The sequence below is a fragment of the Diadema antillarum genome, unplaced genomic scaffold (assembly GCF_040938485.1).
Source record: "Diadema antillarum isolate AM-2024a unplaced genomic scaffold, OU_Dant_1.0 scf00000122, whole genome shotgun sequence".
In the NCBI taxonomy this organism is placed as follows: Eukaryota; Metazoa; Echinodermata; class Echinoidea; order Diadematoida; family Diadematidae; genus Diadema; species Diadema antillarum.
In genome coordinates, this window is record NW_027271011.1 from 640,808 (window position 1) to 660,141 (window position 19,334).

The 19,334-nt window shown below is 37.3% G+C and overlaps 1 protein-coding gene across 1 annotated transcript; it reads left to right on the forward strand.

Moving 5' to 3' along the window:
* The first annotated feature begins 275 nt into the window (after positions 1–275).
* Positions 276–6,011, forward strand: LOC139720128 (uncharacterized). Its single transcript, XM_071631500.1, has 5 exons — positions 276–289; positions 575–906; positions 1,270–1,739; positions 2,850–3,283; positions 5,564–6,011. Exons 1-5 carry the CDS (start codon positions 276–278, stop codon positions 6,009–6,011), a joined length of 1,698 nt encoding a protein of 565 aa, XP_071487601.1.
* Positions 6,012–19,334: the final 13,323 nt, after the last annotated feature.

Consider the following 19,334-nt stretch of genomic DNA (forward strand, 5'->3'; position numbering starts at 1 on the left):
CATGACAGTCTGACTGTTGCGCAGAGATGAATAGAAAAGTAGACTAGGTTGGTATACATTCAGTCACAATGTGTACTTCTGAGAGTGCTGTTAACTATACCAAGGAGTTATAGAGCGTGTCTGATGACTCCTTGACCATACTATACCATATGTGAAAACATCACAGCTTTATTGACCCATTCTGAAATACAAATTACATATATATATATATATATATATATGTATATATATAATCGCCGTTTTCAAATAGATTATTAGGTAAATTTAACATCGAGATGGTCAAGATTTTGTAAGCGAAAAATGCCAATGAATGAGTGCCGTACAGTTACTAGCAGTATAAACGGTGCTAGTTCCTTGACAGTTTAAAGTTTTGTTCAGAATTGTACCCGTCTCGTGGTTAACTTGGACACATTTCTTTCAAAGCTTGAATACAAAAATAGATACTATACAACCACGGAAAAACAACAACTAATCTTTACCATGGCACAAAGAAATGCGGTGACATTGTTGACAATTTGGTTGAATATTATCCCAAGTCGCTTTTGAAATCATACTTTCGTAATTGTTGTTGCAGTGTCTTTAACAAAAAGGCGCCGAAAACTGAACATCTCGTCAAGTCATATCAACGGGATGTCAACAAAGCCCTGGAGAAGTACCAGGTCCTCCGAGACCTGGACATCTTCGTGCTTGACAACTCGATCCGAGAGAGCACCGTGGGGCAGCTGAAGGGGCACACCATCGAGAGCAAGTGGGAGATCTACAACGAGGTGAAGAAATGCGGCTTCAAGAATACCATCGTGGCCTCTTTCTCCCACATGACCCGCGTGGATGACATCTTCATCATGCAGCTGAAAGAAAAGGGGGAGGATCCAGACGGCCTCTGGGCTTTCTCCGAGATCACGGAAGGTATCCTTCAGATTCCACCATGATGGTCGTAAGAGCGGGAAGTGGTTAGGATTATTATGCAAAACAAAATTTTGAAATTTGATGAAAGGTCATCCACCGAACAAACGGAATCTTCCAGGATGTATCATGTATTGCATGAAAATTAAATATTTGATTCAGAGTGGTCGTATAATGACAAACCTTCTAGTGTTGTAGATTATAAATTGTAAGGTTACGTTTTGATAGTTATCACGGCATATTAAAGTTCGAAAATTTCAATGAACTATTTATAATAAACGCAAAGACTTAGCTGCATTCTAAATGTAGTAGACGCATGATGTGTACGAAAACCATTGCTAAGAATCATTCTCTTGCAACGAACAGGTGTCAAAGACAAAGTACCAGACTGTGTGAAAGTTCCTGTGGGTATTCGAAAACTCAAGCCTGCTGGTCTCTACAGTGTCATCTTCGAAGTGGACCTGGGTGACGGCGTGTACGACTTCGACAAATTTTCCGTGGCCAACATGTGTCAACTGCTCAGTAAGTGGAACAACTGGTGTTTCGAGAACCTGAGCCCGAAGGCCAAGGTGATGTTCAGCTTCCGAGACTTACCCGACGTGATGCCGGATCACCCCGAACGCGTCTTCGAGGTGACGAAGTTTCTGGCCACCCTGCCGCCCGAACGCCGTCCCTTCGGCATGATGTTCGAGGAACCGAGGGGGAAGTCCCTACCGGAAGAGTGCGGCATGTGGGCAAAGTATATCCGGAAGGTCATGACCCAGAACGACTGGAACGGACACCTGCTCGTTCATGTCCACGAGAAATTTGGTTACTGTGATGCCACAGCTCTGCAAGTAAGAGGGCATGAAGTACAATTAATAGGATCTTGTAATTCAAAGTAGCTTAGAAATCGATGGTATTTTTCTAATACATTGACGATTTATCGTTGACTTGTTAGGCAAATTTTACGTCGTCATTTATTTCTTACTTGTATACATGCATATTACACCAACATTTCTTTTCATGTATTTTGGAGGAAAAATAAGTCAACTAACCATCACACTTGTGGGCTCATTAGATTTAACAAACATGCCTCTTCAACGAATATCATTGTACAAAACAACTTGATACAGGTGCCTAGAGACCATATCATTTTAAGAACACAGTTCATGTCATGGCATTTCAGTTTATGAAAGTCTGCCTCTGTGGTACTTTGGGATAGACTATTGTGTAACTCCTTTTTAGAAAAGATATTCACCCAAAATGTTAGAAGGCACCTGTTTGTCAATAGAGTGATGATTAAAACAAAAACATTGTAACAAACTATAAAAGAATATTGTTATTATGTTTCCCTGCCAAACTTTTTGTCTTTTTAAATCAAATCATGATTAGAAAAAAAAAAAACACACTTATTTCAAATCCATATAAAGACATTTACGTCTGCAATACTGTTCAGAGTTACTGTATAGAAAGTGACATTTGCTAAAGTATTTCAATGCCATTGATTAAAGGTCCTGTTTACCTTTGGGAACAGTGATTTAAAAAGATTTCAAGATATCACATTTGATGTATATGTGTAGATCTGCTGTATCACAAAACATCCTACAATATAGAATTTTTGCAATAAAGCCTAAAATATAGGGAGATATCAGTATTTTTCTCATTAAAACATAACTGTAGACGGTTTAGTCTTGCAACATTTTTATCATAAGTATCGTTCACATTTTGTGTATTTAACAATACTTAACATTGATTATACGTGTTCAAATTTTTACAGTGGTTGTTTCTATCCCAAACTCACATTTTAGAACTGTTTTAAAGCACTAATGCTGTGTTTTGTTTCATCTGCAAATGGTAAATTATGCCTTTAACAAAGTTGAAATTGTTTACTTCTATATTCTGATGACAACAATGTTAGCTGGCTATGTCTGTGATAGAAATTAAAACTTTATATTGCATACTAGGTTTTGATGGACGGAGCCGATGGCATATGGGCTAGCGTTTGCGCAGAGGGGGCATCCATGGGTAACGCCCCATCATGCGTCACCCTCCTTAACCTCATCCGCCTCGGTAACAAGAAGGTCCTCAAGAAATACAACTGTTCCTACCTGCGGAAGGCCGCCATCAATGTCACCAGGATCTCCACGGGGAAAGATCCGCACATCAAGCAGCCGGTCTTCGGCGCCAGGGCGGTCGACTTCGTCTTCGACCTCAAGCCCGAGGATTTCGACTTGGCCAGCTTCTTCGGCGAGAAGGCCCCCGTGAGGATCACCACGATGGCGAGCAAGGAGATGATCCAGGAGAAACTCGTCAATCTCTTCGGGGAGGATCCACAGTTCACCCTGGATCTCGCCCAAAAGATGAAGGCACTTATTCTGGAGGATCTTCGGACCGGAAGGTACGTTACCATGGTAACAGCGGCCCCCTTTCCCCAGTTCCTGCTCCGTGACTTCTAGCATTGTGTTATTGATTGATTTGATTTACTGTCCAACAAGGACATTCAGTTTTCACATGGTTTGACAATACAGGTACATACATATATAACAATATACATAAACATTTCGATATTACATAAACAGAAAAGTAACATTCTAACAGATAATCAATTGAAATTTACTACATGCTGAATGTTATAGATAACACACAAAAGACACGTTGTCTATGTTGTTATATATAACAATATCGGACATTATACTGCATTCAGAATGGCGCGGTCCACACAAATATTGTTGTGTTGTCGTTGTTGTTTGTGGAAATATGTAGATGGGCCCTATTGACAAAAAAAAAATACCCCCATGTAGGCAATACTACATTAACTCAAGCGATATTATTTAAAAGTCTCAAACGTTGTTATCATTTAAACTTATGCTTAAAATGTATCAAAGAGGGGGCTCTTGCATGATATTGAGATATGTAGTTCATTGATTATCTGATTGATTAAAGCAGTACTTTGTCAATTCTGTAGATAGATTTCATCTTTTTTATAGCTTTGCTTAATTCTGGTGACAACGTTTCATCTCGAGCAAGCTTTCATCTGCACATAGTCCACTACATGAATCCAGTAAAATTTATGTTGTCTGTGTACACAGCCAAAGGAAAGTGTACATATACATAACTGCCAATCTGATAAATACATGAAATATCATCAGAACAGAAAAAAAGCCAGCAATAGATTTCTCGAATTATCCTGATAACGTGGCTAATGAAAATCCTACATTGATGTTTACATTTAACATTTAAACATGTTACACATTAAATGACTGACAGCTTTTCCATGTTTTCCTCTCAAAGTGCTGTGCCCTTTAAAAGCAATTACCTTAAATGGAATGATCTAACCATGCATGGCAGGCCATGAAAATTAAAGCTATTAGAGTTGTCTTCACAATAAGATTGTAGCATGGCATTAAGCATTCCTACAGAAAGAGTTTTCATGATTCTCTTTTAACCACATGTACACAAAAACAGAAAGGCTTTAGAAAAGAAAGAGCAGAAATGCAATTTTATGCAATCGTTCTACACAGCATTTGCTTATCTTGGAATTCCCTACCATTTCGTCCAAGAAAACCCTCAAAGACGTCTCCCCTCTCGCTGACAAAATCACAATATGACACATTGCGGTATACATGACCCCCCCCCCCCCTCAATATTATTCTTTTCCTCTGTGTGTGTGTGTGCGTGTGTGTGTGTGTGTGTGTGTGTGTGTTGTGTGTGTGTGTGTGTTTATGTGTGTGTGAGTCTGTATAATACTTGACCAAGGAGGTACTAGTCATGTCGTATCTCCATGGTGTGATGTACGTCACATCGATTAATACGTGCTTTAACACATTTCTGCACTCTTTGTAATAGTATCCGCCTACTCACTTCCTGATGTCTCGCTAATATACTTATAAGATTTTAAACATCTCTAAACTCCAGTCAGAAATTGGAGCTAGTGATACTGCTCTCCGTCTACTTTCCAGTTTCGTTACCTTTACGAGATATTGAGTATATTTGAAATTTTTGTGACCTTAAAGGAGACCTCCGGATGATTTTCAGATTTTTACATTTGAACAACTATGAATTAGTTATACAGTACTGAGGACAGACTTTCAGAATTTGTGATAATTGGGATGAATAATAAGAATATTTTCACAATTTAGAACAAATTGCACTGAACAAGGATGATGACAGGGCAGAGTCACCATAAGAATGCATTAGTTGGGGCTCATGGAAGCAGAACAAAAGAAGAAGGCATGCATAGATTATACACAGGTGAACTCGTAAGCAAGCGGTATTGTAATGAAATTACACTGCTACATTTCTGAAATATGTGAACCTCCTACATGTCATCATCCTTGTTCAGTGTTATTTGTTTAAGGTTTTTCAAAGTATTGTTTCTCTGCTCAAGAACCACAATAAATTCCACAAATCTATACATGGAGTTGTCGATTTACGTACTACTAGTACATGATGTGAAATTATGAAAATCGTCTGTAATGTCCCTTTAAGTAACTTCCACTTTCATGTTCCAGTGCCATATATAGCTCACTGAAGTAAGTGAATATGAACCATGATTGTGTTCCAATGTCCCGTTAATGTTTCGCTTCTCCTGTTATTGCTCTAAAGGCCGACGAGTAGAGAGTGATATTACGTAATGCAATGAAAGTACGATGAACTCTGTCTCTTGTTGCTATGGCAGGAGGGAGGAGTACATGAGTTCCGTTGGCCTGGCCATGCTGTTCGATCGGGCCGGCGGGAGCCTCACCGAGCGCATGAGCGATGTTATCTCAAAGTTCGAGCTGAAGGCACCCAACGCCAAGCGTCTCTTGCAAGAGGTACGGGAGAGGTGGGACGAGTGGGACCACCGGGACGAGGTGCAGGGCGACGACATGCTCCAGTTCGACACCTTCTACAACGGCTTCATGGCGCCTTACTTCTCCTGCTACCGCTGCTCGGACACAAAGAAGGCGTGGGCCGCCATCGACATGGACTCGGACGGCATGGTGGATTGGAACGAGTTCGAGACGTACCTCAAGTGGGCTCTTAAGGAGTATCCAGATACCCTTGAGGTGGATGAGCTCCTAGATATAACGTTCCTCAAGGGACTCATCCCAGCTATGAAGGACGAGGTTATAAAAAAAAAGTGAGATCTGTCCCTCCATATTATATCTCTGCTCTCTCCATACTCTCTCCCTGTTCGATGTTTCTTTCCCAACTTTGGCATCTTGTAAACACTCGATCTCGATCAGACGGCATTCCACGCGTAGGTCACATATCCGTACAATTTGCATATGTAGTAGAATAAAAAAAGAATATTTCCTGAAAGATCAGGACAGAAAGGATAGTATGTACTAAAAGAGATAAAATCCTACAGCGGGTTTGTCACGTGGTTTGTAAGGAGAAAAATGTGATTTTCATGATATCTCGGCACAGCATCTTTCAAAGAGCATGAACATACACATGCTTTTCAAAAAAAAAAAAGAATGAGTAGGAATCTACACGCACATTAGAGCGTTAATGAAACGTTGTGGAGCACGTGTCATCATAGTTGTATGTACATCGCTATTGGTTGATCCCAAGGATTGTCAGAGGGAATAAGTCACAAACTCTTTAACGCCTGAACTCTGATAAATCGTTTATTATTGGTAATAAAAGATACACAAAAACACGTTGTAAAAAGATGAACCTATAATAATAGTCCCTACCTTCAAAAAAAAGTTTAGATATTAATACGGAAAGGAGAAATATAATGAACACAATCAATGCGCACACTTATATACTTGGCTGTATATATTATATATATATATATATATATATATATATATATATATGTATATATATATATATATATATAGATAGATATATATGACCAAACTTCGTTCCAAGTGTTCCTGTTGAATATCAATCTAGCGAGCTACCGTGGATGTTTTCCATTGTGACACCGCCGAATCAGAAAGTTTGTAAGCGTGATACAAAATAGAGCAGTGTACGCTATACTTCCAGGTCACGACAAATACATGTAGAACAAATTCACTTTCTAGCTGCTGCATGCCATGTACATTCCAGATATTTTCTTTGCAGCCACTTGCCAATATAAGATACGAATAATATCACAAACACTTTAATCGTTGTGCGTGACATATGTCTTATCAGCACGTTATATATGAAATAGAAAATTTCACTCCTTATACTTAGACACAGTGGGCAGGTTGGTCCCAATATCCCCTAATGCAAAGATTAATAAGATATTCTTGGTGTTCTCCGGCTCGGAAGACTTCTAATGTAGAACATACTCAGTATTATGTATGACACTAAAGATTCGGCATATCCTTGACGGTATACGCACTATTCAAAATGTTAGAATATCAAATGATAGACAATGGATTTTATATGCATCTTTGCACAATGCTGGTTGAGTACGTGGAAGGTTTGTGAAATACAGCAATTACCGAAAGAGCATCAATCTCCAACTACCTAGATAGACATTATTCGCTGATGACATTGCAACATTTGAAGTTATCTCGATGAATAATTGCCGAGCGAAGAACAGCTTCAGGCTTCACTTCCTCTCCTGTGGAGAGCATCTGAATGAGCAGTATTATACTTACCTTGCACGGAGGAATTTTGAAATAGACTTTTTCTTTATTTCATCTATTTTTGCGTACATTTTCCCCAAAATGAAACATGAATATACAATACAACAAAGAAACACACACACAATTTTCAGTCTGTGACTCGACAAATTTTTTTGCTTGAGTTATACATTATATTTATCATATCTTGCAAGAAAATACACAACAGGAGACGGAAATCGCTGGCGGAAAGGAATGCTAACCTCAAGGTAAATAAAATGTACATGTATATATCAAAAAGAGAATCTTAGTGCCAGAAAGAAATGGCCATTATTTGGAGGGGATAATCACACGAGCTCGACAGCCACGAGTAATAGATCCACGAGCTAGACGAAAAAATGTCCATGAGTCGTACATCCACGAGTTTTGCAGCCCGCTAGCTGTAAGTCAAACAAGTTGTTAAACAGGCCCACTAGCTATAGACACTAAATAAAACAGACTCGTGATCTAAACACGAGGTACATAAGGCCCACGAACTCGACATTAGGAAAACTAAAGGTCAACGAACTCGGCACTTTGTACATTAAGCCCCGTGATGTCATCAAGGGTATATTCTCAGCGTTGGGCTCGTGGCCTTGTTTGCCTAGTGTCGAGAGTACAAGTCTTATATGCCTAGTGTCTACCTTGTGGGCCTACTTCAGTTGATGTCGAACTCGTGGGCTATGACTCGTGATCTCTATAACTCGTGGGCTGTATGACTCGTATTTAGGCAGTGTTACTTGTGGACTGTATGATTCGTTGGTGTCGGGTTCATGGCGTGTACTTATTTCAAGAAGTCAGGTGAGAAAATATGATAAAAAGCAAAACACACACACACACACACACACACACACACACACACACACCAGAAAATACAATGGAGAGCAGTTTTAATCCAATCTCATATTTTGTGTACGGGTTCGCAGGTTAATGCATGCAGTTTTATCACACAGTGTAGTCTCAAGTTTCTTCTGCCTGCTTTAGATGGCAGTAATGAAACCAAAATTATATTTACTGTTTTTTTTATTTACAGTTTGGTTGTGGTGTATGTCTTTATTATCTTGTCTGCTTGAAGCTTGTGAGCAGTACGCGTATTCTCTCTAATTCATGTAATATGCATTTCTTTTCATTTATAGTTTTCGATAATGGGTATATATCGGCCTGTGAAAAATTAATTTCAAATTAATGATAAATTAAAATAGTGGTACATCCACCGCCCATTGTGGAGGCTTCCGTGTTTATAATTCTTTCATTACGTATAAGTCTAATACTGCTGGTAAGATGATACTTTATTACTACATATATATTGATTTGATTTGATTTGATTTGATTTATTTATTCTCCGGAAGGCATCATTTACAATTTTTTAATCAAAATAATCAAACATAGTATATACAAAATATCTGAGACTCATTATAGCTAGTTTCTACAATTTCAACAATTTTGATTACACATACATCTGTGACATAAATTACAGTACTTGTGTTATGAATTACCATACATATATTTATGTTTGTATATCCTTTTATGCTTATGAAGATGCTTTGATCTGAATGGAATAATCAGTATGTTGTATTTGATGTGTATGTCATTGTTTCGTCAACCAACTTACTGTAATGTTTGTTTGTGCAGGGTCCCCAGTAAGAACAGTACCTGCCTACTGATCCAGGGGCTCTACCGTGTTGAAAGAAGACTGAATAAACAAATAAATGAATAAATAAATAAATGAATGAATGAATAAATCATTTGCTTTTTGATTTTCCGTGCCGCTGACATTTTCGTTGCAATTTTCAGTGCTAAGTCGTTGCTCAGTCTTATATCTCAGAATACTCGTGATCAGTCTACCTATATCCATCATTATATACCGCCAGTGAATCTCATAGCGTATCCATACTATAGAATGAACTGACTTACACTCAGTCATTTACTCTCTTTTCTCTGTAAGAAATCATTTATTCAAATTCAAGATTATAGTCACCACGTACAGTAAACGCGCATAAGAAAGCAGCTCAATGTATATAACGAAATATGAATAACGGAATTCCTGCGCGTTGAAGAAGTATACACAAGGTCCAATTGACCCGTGGAAGGTACGGGACCAAGAAATTGAGAATGTGTGTGCAATTTTATCATTACCAAGATTATTATACATTCCGATCACGCAAGCACATGCATAAGGAATAAGGGGGCGAAAAATTTGATCCTGCAATCATTAAAAAAAGATAATTGTCCGTCTGTCTATCCGTCTCGGACGGACACTTCACAGTCCGAGTGTCCTGCTGATCTATCATTCCACATCATATTCTAAGGGGGCTTCAAAGTCCAGCAAAAAGTCATAAAAAATTCAAATAACTTCCCTCGCCCCATTATTATGGTGTCTGTTTTTCCCAGCGATATATAGACAGTATGGTTGGATTGGAATGGGTGGCATGGAATGGTGTCATTTATTCAGCTGTCTGCAATGTTTTAAAACATGTTTTCAGATTATTGTATACACATATGAGCGTATATATATATATATATATATATAATACATACACATAATACATTATGTATATTATATATATATATATACATTATATATATATATATATATATATATATATATATATATATGTGTGTGTGTGTGTGTGTGTGTGTGTATAGATGCATATACTATAAAAATGAAATGGCATATGAACATTTTAAATGGTGTCACTCTTCCAAACTTTTTACATTTAATGTTGGATTCATCGTTTCTGAAATGGTAGTTCAACATTTTTATTGTTAAATTCAACATTTGACAAAAGGTTACTCAAGAGGAGTTACAATGTCTAAATGTTGATTTACCATTTCATTTTTGAAGTGTACTTATTCATAATACATATGTATGTATACACACAAAAATCCTAAATCTGTATTTACATATATTTGTACGCAGAAAGAGAGAGAGAGAGAGAGGGGGGGGGGGGGTGGAGGGAGAGAGATTATTTTCTTCTGTGTGTGGCTGCTGAAAGTAGAAACAATAATTTAATACCTCAAAGACAGGTCAAGACTCATTTTATCCAGTATTAATACGGGATAAATTACGAGAGATTTTCATTCATTTGATTCTTAATAATATATCTTCAGTCCCATCACAAGAAATTCCAGAGTATTAGAACTCTCTGGATATATTTGTTTGTTTGTTTGTTTATTTCTTATTGTAAACTGACCTTGAGCTTCACATGGTTTGAGATTTCATAAAAATGTTAATCTATTATTGTTAACCCGTTGTCTCCGGGTACCGCGTGCCTCCTGTTTTGTAGCAATGGAAATTCGAGTAACCTCGGAAGCAAGGGTTAAGTGTTAAATGTTTAACAAGTTAATTAATCATGATAATGTGGGATAATTATCACCCACTGACACCACCAGCTATTTTCGAGCATCTGACGACCAGACCGATCGAACACACTCCTGAAATCTCCTTTCATTAATTTCATTATACAGTACAACTGACAAGTTGTCCTAGACAGCCTCCTATCCTTAGTGGCTTTTTTCGTTGTTTTTTTTTTTTTTTTGTTCTTTTTTTATAGTATGAGTGCCTACTTTAATCTGCCTCCAACTGAATATGCATGGATTCAATGTGTTGGAAAGCCTCCGTCTATGTAGCCTTTGATTATACATGCAAAGATTCCAAAGGAAGGATGGTATATCAATACTGAAATTATACGTGATACAAAAGAGTATTTTAATTTCTTCTTGCCCTGTACATATACACCTCTGATGTGTGGTTGGCTCATGTTTCATTTGCATTATCAATATTGTTTTTCTAGATTGAAACAAATACAATAGATCGAACCTAAAACTGAATAAACTGATGACAAATCTCCGCATTGTCAGCCAAGGGTATGGCTTAACTTTGAATCTTTGAACCGTTAAATGATTACTTAAGAATCTTGCCATGGGCTTCTGCTCTTAGTAACTCCCACTGCTGTATTGTAATATAGCAGAGAAAAAGCATGTTCCAGAATTTATTGGACTGTGACCCTTCGTAAGGGAAAACACCCACACTTGGGTGATATCGTTTTGTATTGGCTTCGGCGACAGCTTCAGTGGTTAAACGAAAATGAGCACGTGGTCAAGACACTATCGGCATTTACAATGGAGCAGATATACGGTATTCGGTAAGTTAATAAGCACGGTGAGCAGAACGTGATGTGGTTTTTCATGTTTCTGTGGTGACATGGGTTGCAGACGGAGGCGCCTGTTAGACTCAAATCATTTGGTGATCTCTTTGATCGTTGCTTTCGTGTTTGATTTGCAGGTATGATTCATGTGTGTAGAATATCATGATAATCTTGTTATGCTGAAGCCATCAAATTGTATCTACAGCTGCGTTTATCTAACTTGAGATAGAGAATCTGGTTTCAAAATGCATTTGGAATGGTGTTTGCGAACGTGGTTTGAAATGCTATTCTAGGGGTGCAGCGTTTTAACTATCATACAATCGCGATTTTAATGTTCACTGCGCAGCTATACTTTGCGCAGTTCGACCCCATAAGTAAAGGTCAACTGCGTACCAGCAAACTTGCTTCATCAGTCACACATAAATAATGGGAAGAGAGCACAACCAGAAACAGCTGGGATTTGACCTTATTCAAATCCATTTTATTTTTTCAGAGATTTAAAAAAAATTCAAGAAAGTTGCCTCTGGCAAAAGAATTAATGATGTGACTTAATGGTCTGAGCAATAACTCCCTGTTTGCGCGGGGGAAATGATTTTATCTTGTAGCATCCACTTTGACGAGATATGAAGATGGCATTGATTTAAAGAGGAAATTTGAAACTTGACATTTCAAATCCACTTCTAATATAATTGCAAAATATCAATGTTCCTCCTGACATGCCTGACTGGGCATTTCGTAAAGAAAAAATAGTGTACAACCTCGACAACAGAGACAGAGCGGCACCGAATTCAATACTTGCCCTTTGGAAAAATATTTGACCAACCACGGCGAGGACAATATGAATTATGAAAGAAGTATTTATATGTAGTTTGTCGCTGATTAAAATCCCGGCTTATTTCTTGACCGACGATACCCTGAGGACAGCCGGGTGATCTGGCGGAGACTGGCGATCCCAATATTGAGATATATGCGTCGTCAATGTCATAGCGACATGAAATAGTAATTTAACTGCACTGAATCATTTTGATGTTTGCCGCCGTTTTTCAAGGTGAAAAATTGACGAGTAGGCAAATTCAAGCGAAACTGTATTTGAAAAAGAAACACACGAAAAAACATTTCTTATAAAGTAACAACACTTGGTTGTCTGGTTTTTGTTTTATGCCGAAGGCAAACGAAAAAAAAAAATCAGAGTTTCAATGTCATAGTATGGCATTTCTGTTGAAGAGATATTAAAATTCTGTTTTGTATTCTGTGAAGGTCTCATGCACCATTTTCCCCCATGCAATCATTTTTGGGATTTAACTTTCAAACTGTCGCAAATCCTTTCATAAATCTTATAACTACATGGAAGCATAATTATTGTTGTTATTACTCCCGGCTTCTCTGAGAAGCAGATTTGGTGACATACATACATATACACTTTAATCCACTCGTTATCCTAATGACATTTCGCTCTTGGATGAAAATCATGAGAGAAGATGAGCCTTTGCCTTATTTTAATTCATAAGGAATGGCAATACAGAATATAATACATATATTTTTCTCCAGGTTTTAGATTATACAGCACGTTAAAAACAATCTACCAGGATCAACTAAAGCACGAAAGCCCATGTTAGTCGTTGCATATTCAATGCAATCCAATCTAGATGCTATCTTTTTTTAATCACATGAACTCTTTCAAATACAGTACTACAGTAGTTACAAGAAGTCAATGTCATACAAAATATATGACATACATGGGGACATGGAAAGGAAAAAAAAAAACAAGTGCATGGCCTATATTAGACTGTTTGAACAAAATAAGTGTGTTATTGGAAAACAGAGACCCACGTGAAAGACAAGCTCCACAGCGTGGGAATACTGGGAATTAGGGTTGCTTCGCATTGTTCCCCTTTGGGAGGGAGTGACAAGCGTTTTGCATTTTATTCTTATTGAAGAAGCACGATATTCATCTTGTATAGTACCTGCCTTTAATTCAAACCCTTTCCATCAGATTCTTTTAACTTAATACAGTGCATCTTCTGTTTCATGCACTTTTAAAAATACGATTTCAGGGTTTGAAACTACAACTCATTGCCCACATCTTACAGAAAACCCCATTCGATATTTGCTTCAGTGGTCAGAGAGAAATGAGGAATTTTGTAGAGCATGTCAGAAATCTCTTCCTTCCAAGTTCTGTCTATTGTGTTCACACATTAATTTGCATTTCCAAGAGCATCAAGTGCTAATCTTGGAAGAATCAGACCCATGACATGCTTTACAACGTTAATCGGCATTTCTCTGTGAACACTTAACCAAATTGAATGGGTTTTTCTGCAAAATAGACCTAAGATGTTATATTCTAAGACCCTGAAGTAGCATTTAGACGGTTTAATCATATTGGGTGTTGTCAATGCGATAAGTGGATTGTAATTCTCGTTAAAGTTAATGGGTTTGGTTTATAGTTTTTTTTTATATATTAGTCTTAGCTCTGTTATCAATAATTACAATTAATCCATTTGCTAGTCATCAGATTCTGCTCAGCTATAATAGGTATCAATATTCTGCTGCTTCCGCCAATTATCACGATATGTATAGGTGTTGTAAAGATATATGCCCGTGGTATAATGAAGAATGGAAACTCATATCCCTAATTGTAAAATGTCATCAACGACAATGAACCATTTGTCCTTTGTTTTATTAGTTTATAATGTAAACAGTGTCTTTGTTTGTTGTTGTTGGAATACTGAATGAATGATAATGGAAATGATAGCTCTCTGCGCCCTTGTATTGTATGTATTTACTGCTGCAACTCATTAATTTTGAATGATGTTACCGTAAATCATCTGCTCATCATAATTTGCTGATGTCTCTAATGAGTGGCAAAAAAAGGTTTAAAATTATTTTGTCAATGTACATATTTCAGCGCCAGGAGGGCACATCAGCTGAGATCTATGACGTAATTAAAGTTATGGACCATTATCTCGCCTTAATACATCGCATACGTAACTGTCACCGCCCATGTTTCTGGCTAAAGCAGAAAAATTGACCGAACTGTACTTTGCTCAGTCAAATATTGAATTGAATAACTGAAACTGCACTGGTCTTGCACTCGAGACACAGTGAACAGTTCCAGCACGTTTATTTTCATATTTCACTTGACATCAAAATACATCCAGAAAAGAATACAAACCAAGCAAGATACAAAACATGTCATACGTCGGGACATGAACAGAAAGTGTGTCAGCATTCATAATGTACATAAGACTAATTCTCTATAACTTGTGAAATATGATGGAACCGCAAAAGCAAAGCTTGTAAGCGCAGGTTCCATGAAAAAAATACCGGTGTAAATTTGCTATGCAATCAATGGAGATAGGACACAAAGTAATAATGACGAAACGATATGAAAGCTAAAATATTAAAGTACAAAGGGAAAAAGAAATAAGAGAATAAAGAGAAAAAGTGAAAAAAACAAAAACAAAAAACAAGAACCCAAAGAATAAGAACTGAATGAAAATATGGCATATAGGTACACAAGTATATACGTGCACATCTATAATCAACTTCATAGTGAGTTCTAAATGTTGATACAAATACGGATGCAGTGATTATATAACGGGAGCATAAACCAGAAATATACATTGAACGAGGATACTGCGCATATAACATATTGAAATATTCTAATCAGACTGATTATATTCATTTATTAACATTAATTTCAATTTTTGTTTAAATGTAAACATACTAGAACAATTGATTAAATCGGCGGGAAGATCATTCCAGAATTTAGGTCCGGTAAAAACAATTGTTTTTTGAGCAAGGAGTGTGCGGGTACGTGGAAGGTAAAATGATTCTCTTTGTCTTGTGGGGTAAGCATGGACTGTACGTACGCGATTGCGTACGCGTATGCGTACGCGATTATCAATCTGAGGACAAAATGAATGTACCGCGAATAATCACAAGGAATATCGTTGATAACTGTTTTGATTTTTGGAAAATATTTGGTATGAAAGTAAAAGAGTAATATTGCTCATCTTATATAGTCCTTGAAGTACAACTTTATTATCAGCCAGTAAGGTCACGTGATCACTTTGTCTCCTCATATCATCTATCTTGGTATCGCCACCACTGGAGCACGTTGACTGTTTTTGTTTTTTCCGAACTTTGGGTGATAATACAAAAAAAAAAAAAAGATCAGAAGATATTGAAAATCTTCGGTTACACGTCAGATGGTAACATTGAGGAGGATTGCTGTGATCAAATGACCTGTAATCCTATAATGTGAATATTTGTTTAGAATCCACCGCAACGTTTACGCATCTGTTCAAAGACTTTTGTTTGATTTTCTCCGGAACGGAAAAAAAAAAGAAGCGTATAGCATTGTGCATGAAAACAATTTCACGTCGTATTCAAATTGCAGGTGTAAACACTGTGTTCATGGCATGCATCGATTTTTCTTTTCTTTTTTTTTTTTTTCATAGAAGACCATGAACTGAGTATGAACACCGGCAATGATCTGCAACAAAATTGCCTCGACAAATATGGCGAAAAGAAATTTTCCCAGATCATCTTGATCTTAACTGTGCAAATTTACCGACAGACCATATTATTTGGAACGATATTTTAAATGGTCGATCACAATAATCTATGGCATTTGCAATCAATAAAGCGTATTAGATCATTTTGTTTCTGTCTAGATAGAGAGGAATAAATCTGTAATAAGAATTGAGGAATAGGACATTTATTCTTTTTCATTCACAAAGAGCGAAAAGTACAGTCTGATGCTGATATAACGCTGGTTATACTTTTGTTGGAATTGAAATGAGATGAACGTCTGACAGATTGACAGATTGACAAACCAACTGACAGATAAGTGGTTCCTTTAAATCTTTTGATGAGATATCTACAAACTCTACAGCTGAAAATGTGTTTTAGACTATACTTTGCTATAAGAATGCCATTAGAAGTTTGTGTAGAGTGAAAAACATGATTAGGAAATGCGGAGGATATAAATCAATACTCAAGCTTTACCAAGAAGGGACGCTATAAAACTCTATAGTGCTGGGAATTCTCTGAATATGACTACATTGAAGGTGAATTTGCAACAATGTCTACATTGCTGTGTATCATAGCAACGTCGTTTCACTAAACAATGTTAAGCAATTCTAAACTAACTAATGATAACTATATTATTATTATTATTATTTATTCGGCAATTCAATGTACAATACAAGCTGACATAAAATACAAACAGAAAATCGTAAATACATGATATAAAAATTGTGGTAGTTCCAGGTGCATGCTGCTGGTTGCCAGGGGAGGAAAAAGGCAAACTTAATCACCGAGGCTCGAGACCTTCCTCCCCGACCAGTGCATGCACCCAGAATCAGCTATATCAATGTAAAACAGATACAATCATTATCAAATAATACATCATTACACAAAAATGCTCTGGATTCAAACTCAACTAGACTTGGAATTTGTCAACACTGACAAATTAGGTGATCCGATCTTTTCGAAAATCAATGATTTGAGTTCTGATCCCAATAGGCATGACCATACAGGTTTCATCCGTGTTTAGGGACATTGGCCGTGTGATGTTTGGAATCTCATTTAGAAAAGCGAGTCAGACCTGTCATCTTTGGTACCAAATTCCGTATACACTATAACGAAGATACAGAATAATAATAATGATAATAAAGGACATTTATATTGCGCAGCTACTATGATATACTCTACTGCGCATTACAAAATGACATGCATACAGGAAATTCAAACAGAAAATACATTACTTCAAGAGATGACTTTTTAACCTGGCCTTAAACTCATTGAAGTATATTTGACCATTGACCCCACTTTGCACAGCCAAGATGGCATCTGAGCAAAACGTGGTTATTTTGTAAAATGATTCTTGTAACATGGTCTTTGCGTGTGCAAAATATGGAAGAGATAGGACATGTATTCACTATTAAAGATACAGGATGAAACATTTATGACCTTTGACCCTAATTTACATACCCAAGATGGTGTCTGATCAAGAAGTTGTTATTTTATGAAATAATGTACGTGACATGAACTAAGCATGTGCAAAATTTGAGGGGGGGGGGGTAGAAGCTGTTTTTCTTGAGTTATTGCAAAGAAAGTTGCAGAAAGAAAGAAACATCTCAATACATTGCAGATAAGCTTTAAATTCAACCAAATTTTTTTAACGTAATCCCGACATCGTATGAAAAAACGAAGGGTACATTCATATACGATAGCCCAAAGTCTCAGCCACAACCTATTAAAATCTGGGAGATTATAGACTACATAGACTATACAGTCTATGTTGCTAAACTGCAAATTATAACGAACTGGTTTTAGTTCAAAGTGAATACATGTACTAAGCATTTTTGCGCAATGCACCGCTGCACCGCTGCACCGCTGCACCGCTGCACCTTTTTGTCTCCAATGGGTTTTTTTTTTTCTCTCTCTCTCTCTTTATCTCCTCCACTCAGTGAGTGGTGACTTGAGTGTATCCATTTGATTTGTCGTAATGCTTTAGGCAACCAGTTCTGAGGCTATATTATCCTCGTCAAGCGTATTCTGATGACGATGGTATCTCTGTTTATTATTTAGAGGGTTTTTTTATTTGTCTTTTAAACTGCAAGCGAATGTGACGATTCTTAAGTTGCATGATGCACAAAACAACATCTGCTCGTCCTTATTTTGCATTGTCAGGGAATAATGACGTATGCTTGAATTAATCGCTTACCTGTTTCAACTGTTCAAAATAATTCAAATAATATTGTACTCAATTAGTTTGTTCAGTTGAATTTGTATTACATTTATGTATGAAAAGGAAATGCAGAAATAAAAATCAATCATTCGATCAATCTTGCGTGTAGTATAAGTGACTTTCAAAAGAGATTGTATCTGTAGAAAAGGTGGAACGAAGTTGCTAGAAAAAAAACCCGGAAAAATACAAAACAATTAGTGGCTCTGTCGGGGTCATCCCACGAGCCACGAAGCATACAGCCCACGATCTCGACACTGATAGGTAAATAAGGGCCTTCAGACCGACACTATATAGTCAAACATGGCCTACGAGTCCGATACAAGGCAAAAAAAAAAAAAAGACCACGAGAGCGACACTGCGAACATTAGGAACCGTGATGTGTCTGGTGTCGGACTCATAGGCCTCATTTCCCTAGTGTCGAGCTCGTGGGCTTTATGACTCGTAGGCTGTATGACTCGTGAGTTGTATGACTCGTGGGATGCATGTCTCGTGGGGTGTATAACTCGTGGACTGTGTGACTCGTGGGTGTCGGACTCGTGACATGCACCTACTCTGTTTAGGCCAGTCTTTAATTTGTGTCTTCTCCTTCGTTTGACCTCTCTTCATTACTGTGACTTCAGTACCCGGCTTTCCGGAATTACTCTCTCGACTGCAGCCCTTTATTTTTTTTCCTCATCCGAGGTACTTTACTTTCCACATAACTCTTCTTCGCATATTTACAATCACTTTATCCGCAAGTATCCAAAAGGCATTCAACATAATCCTTTTGACAGGAAAAAAATAATTAAAGGGTACATCAATAATACCAACCAAAGTAGTTGCGTATCCTTCTTATGTATAATATAATCGAATCTTGTTTGGTTGCGCTTCAAACTGATATAAAATCTAATTCCGTTTTCATATCTTCTACTGAATAGTGTACATTGAACAAGCATTTGTTTCTTTCATTGC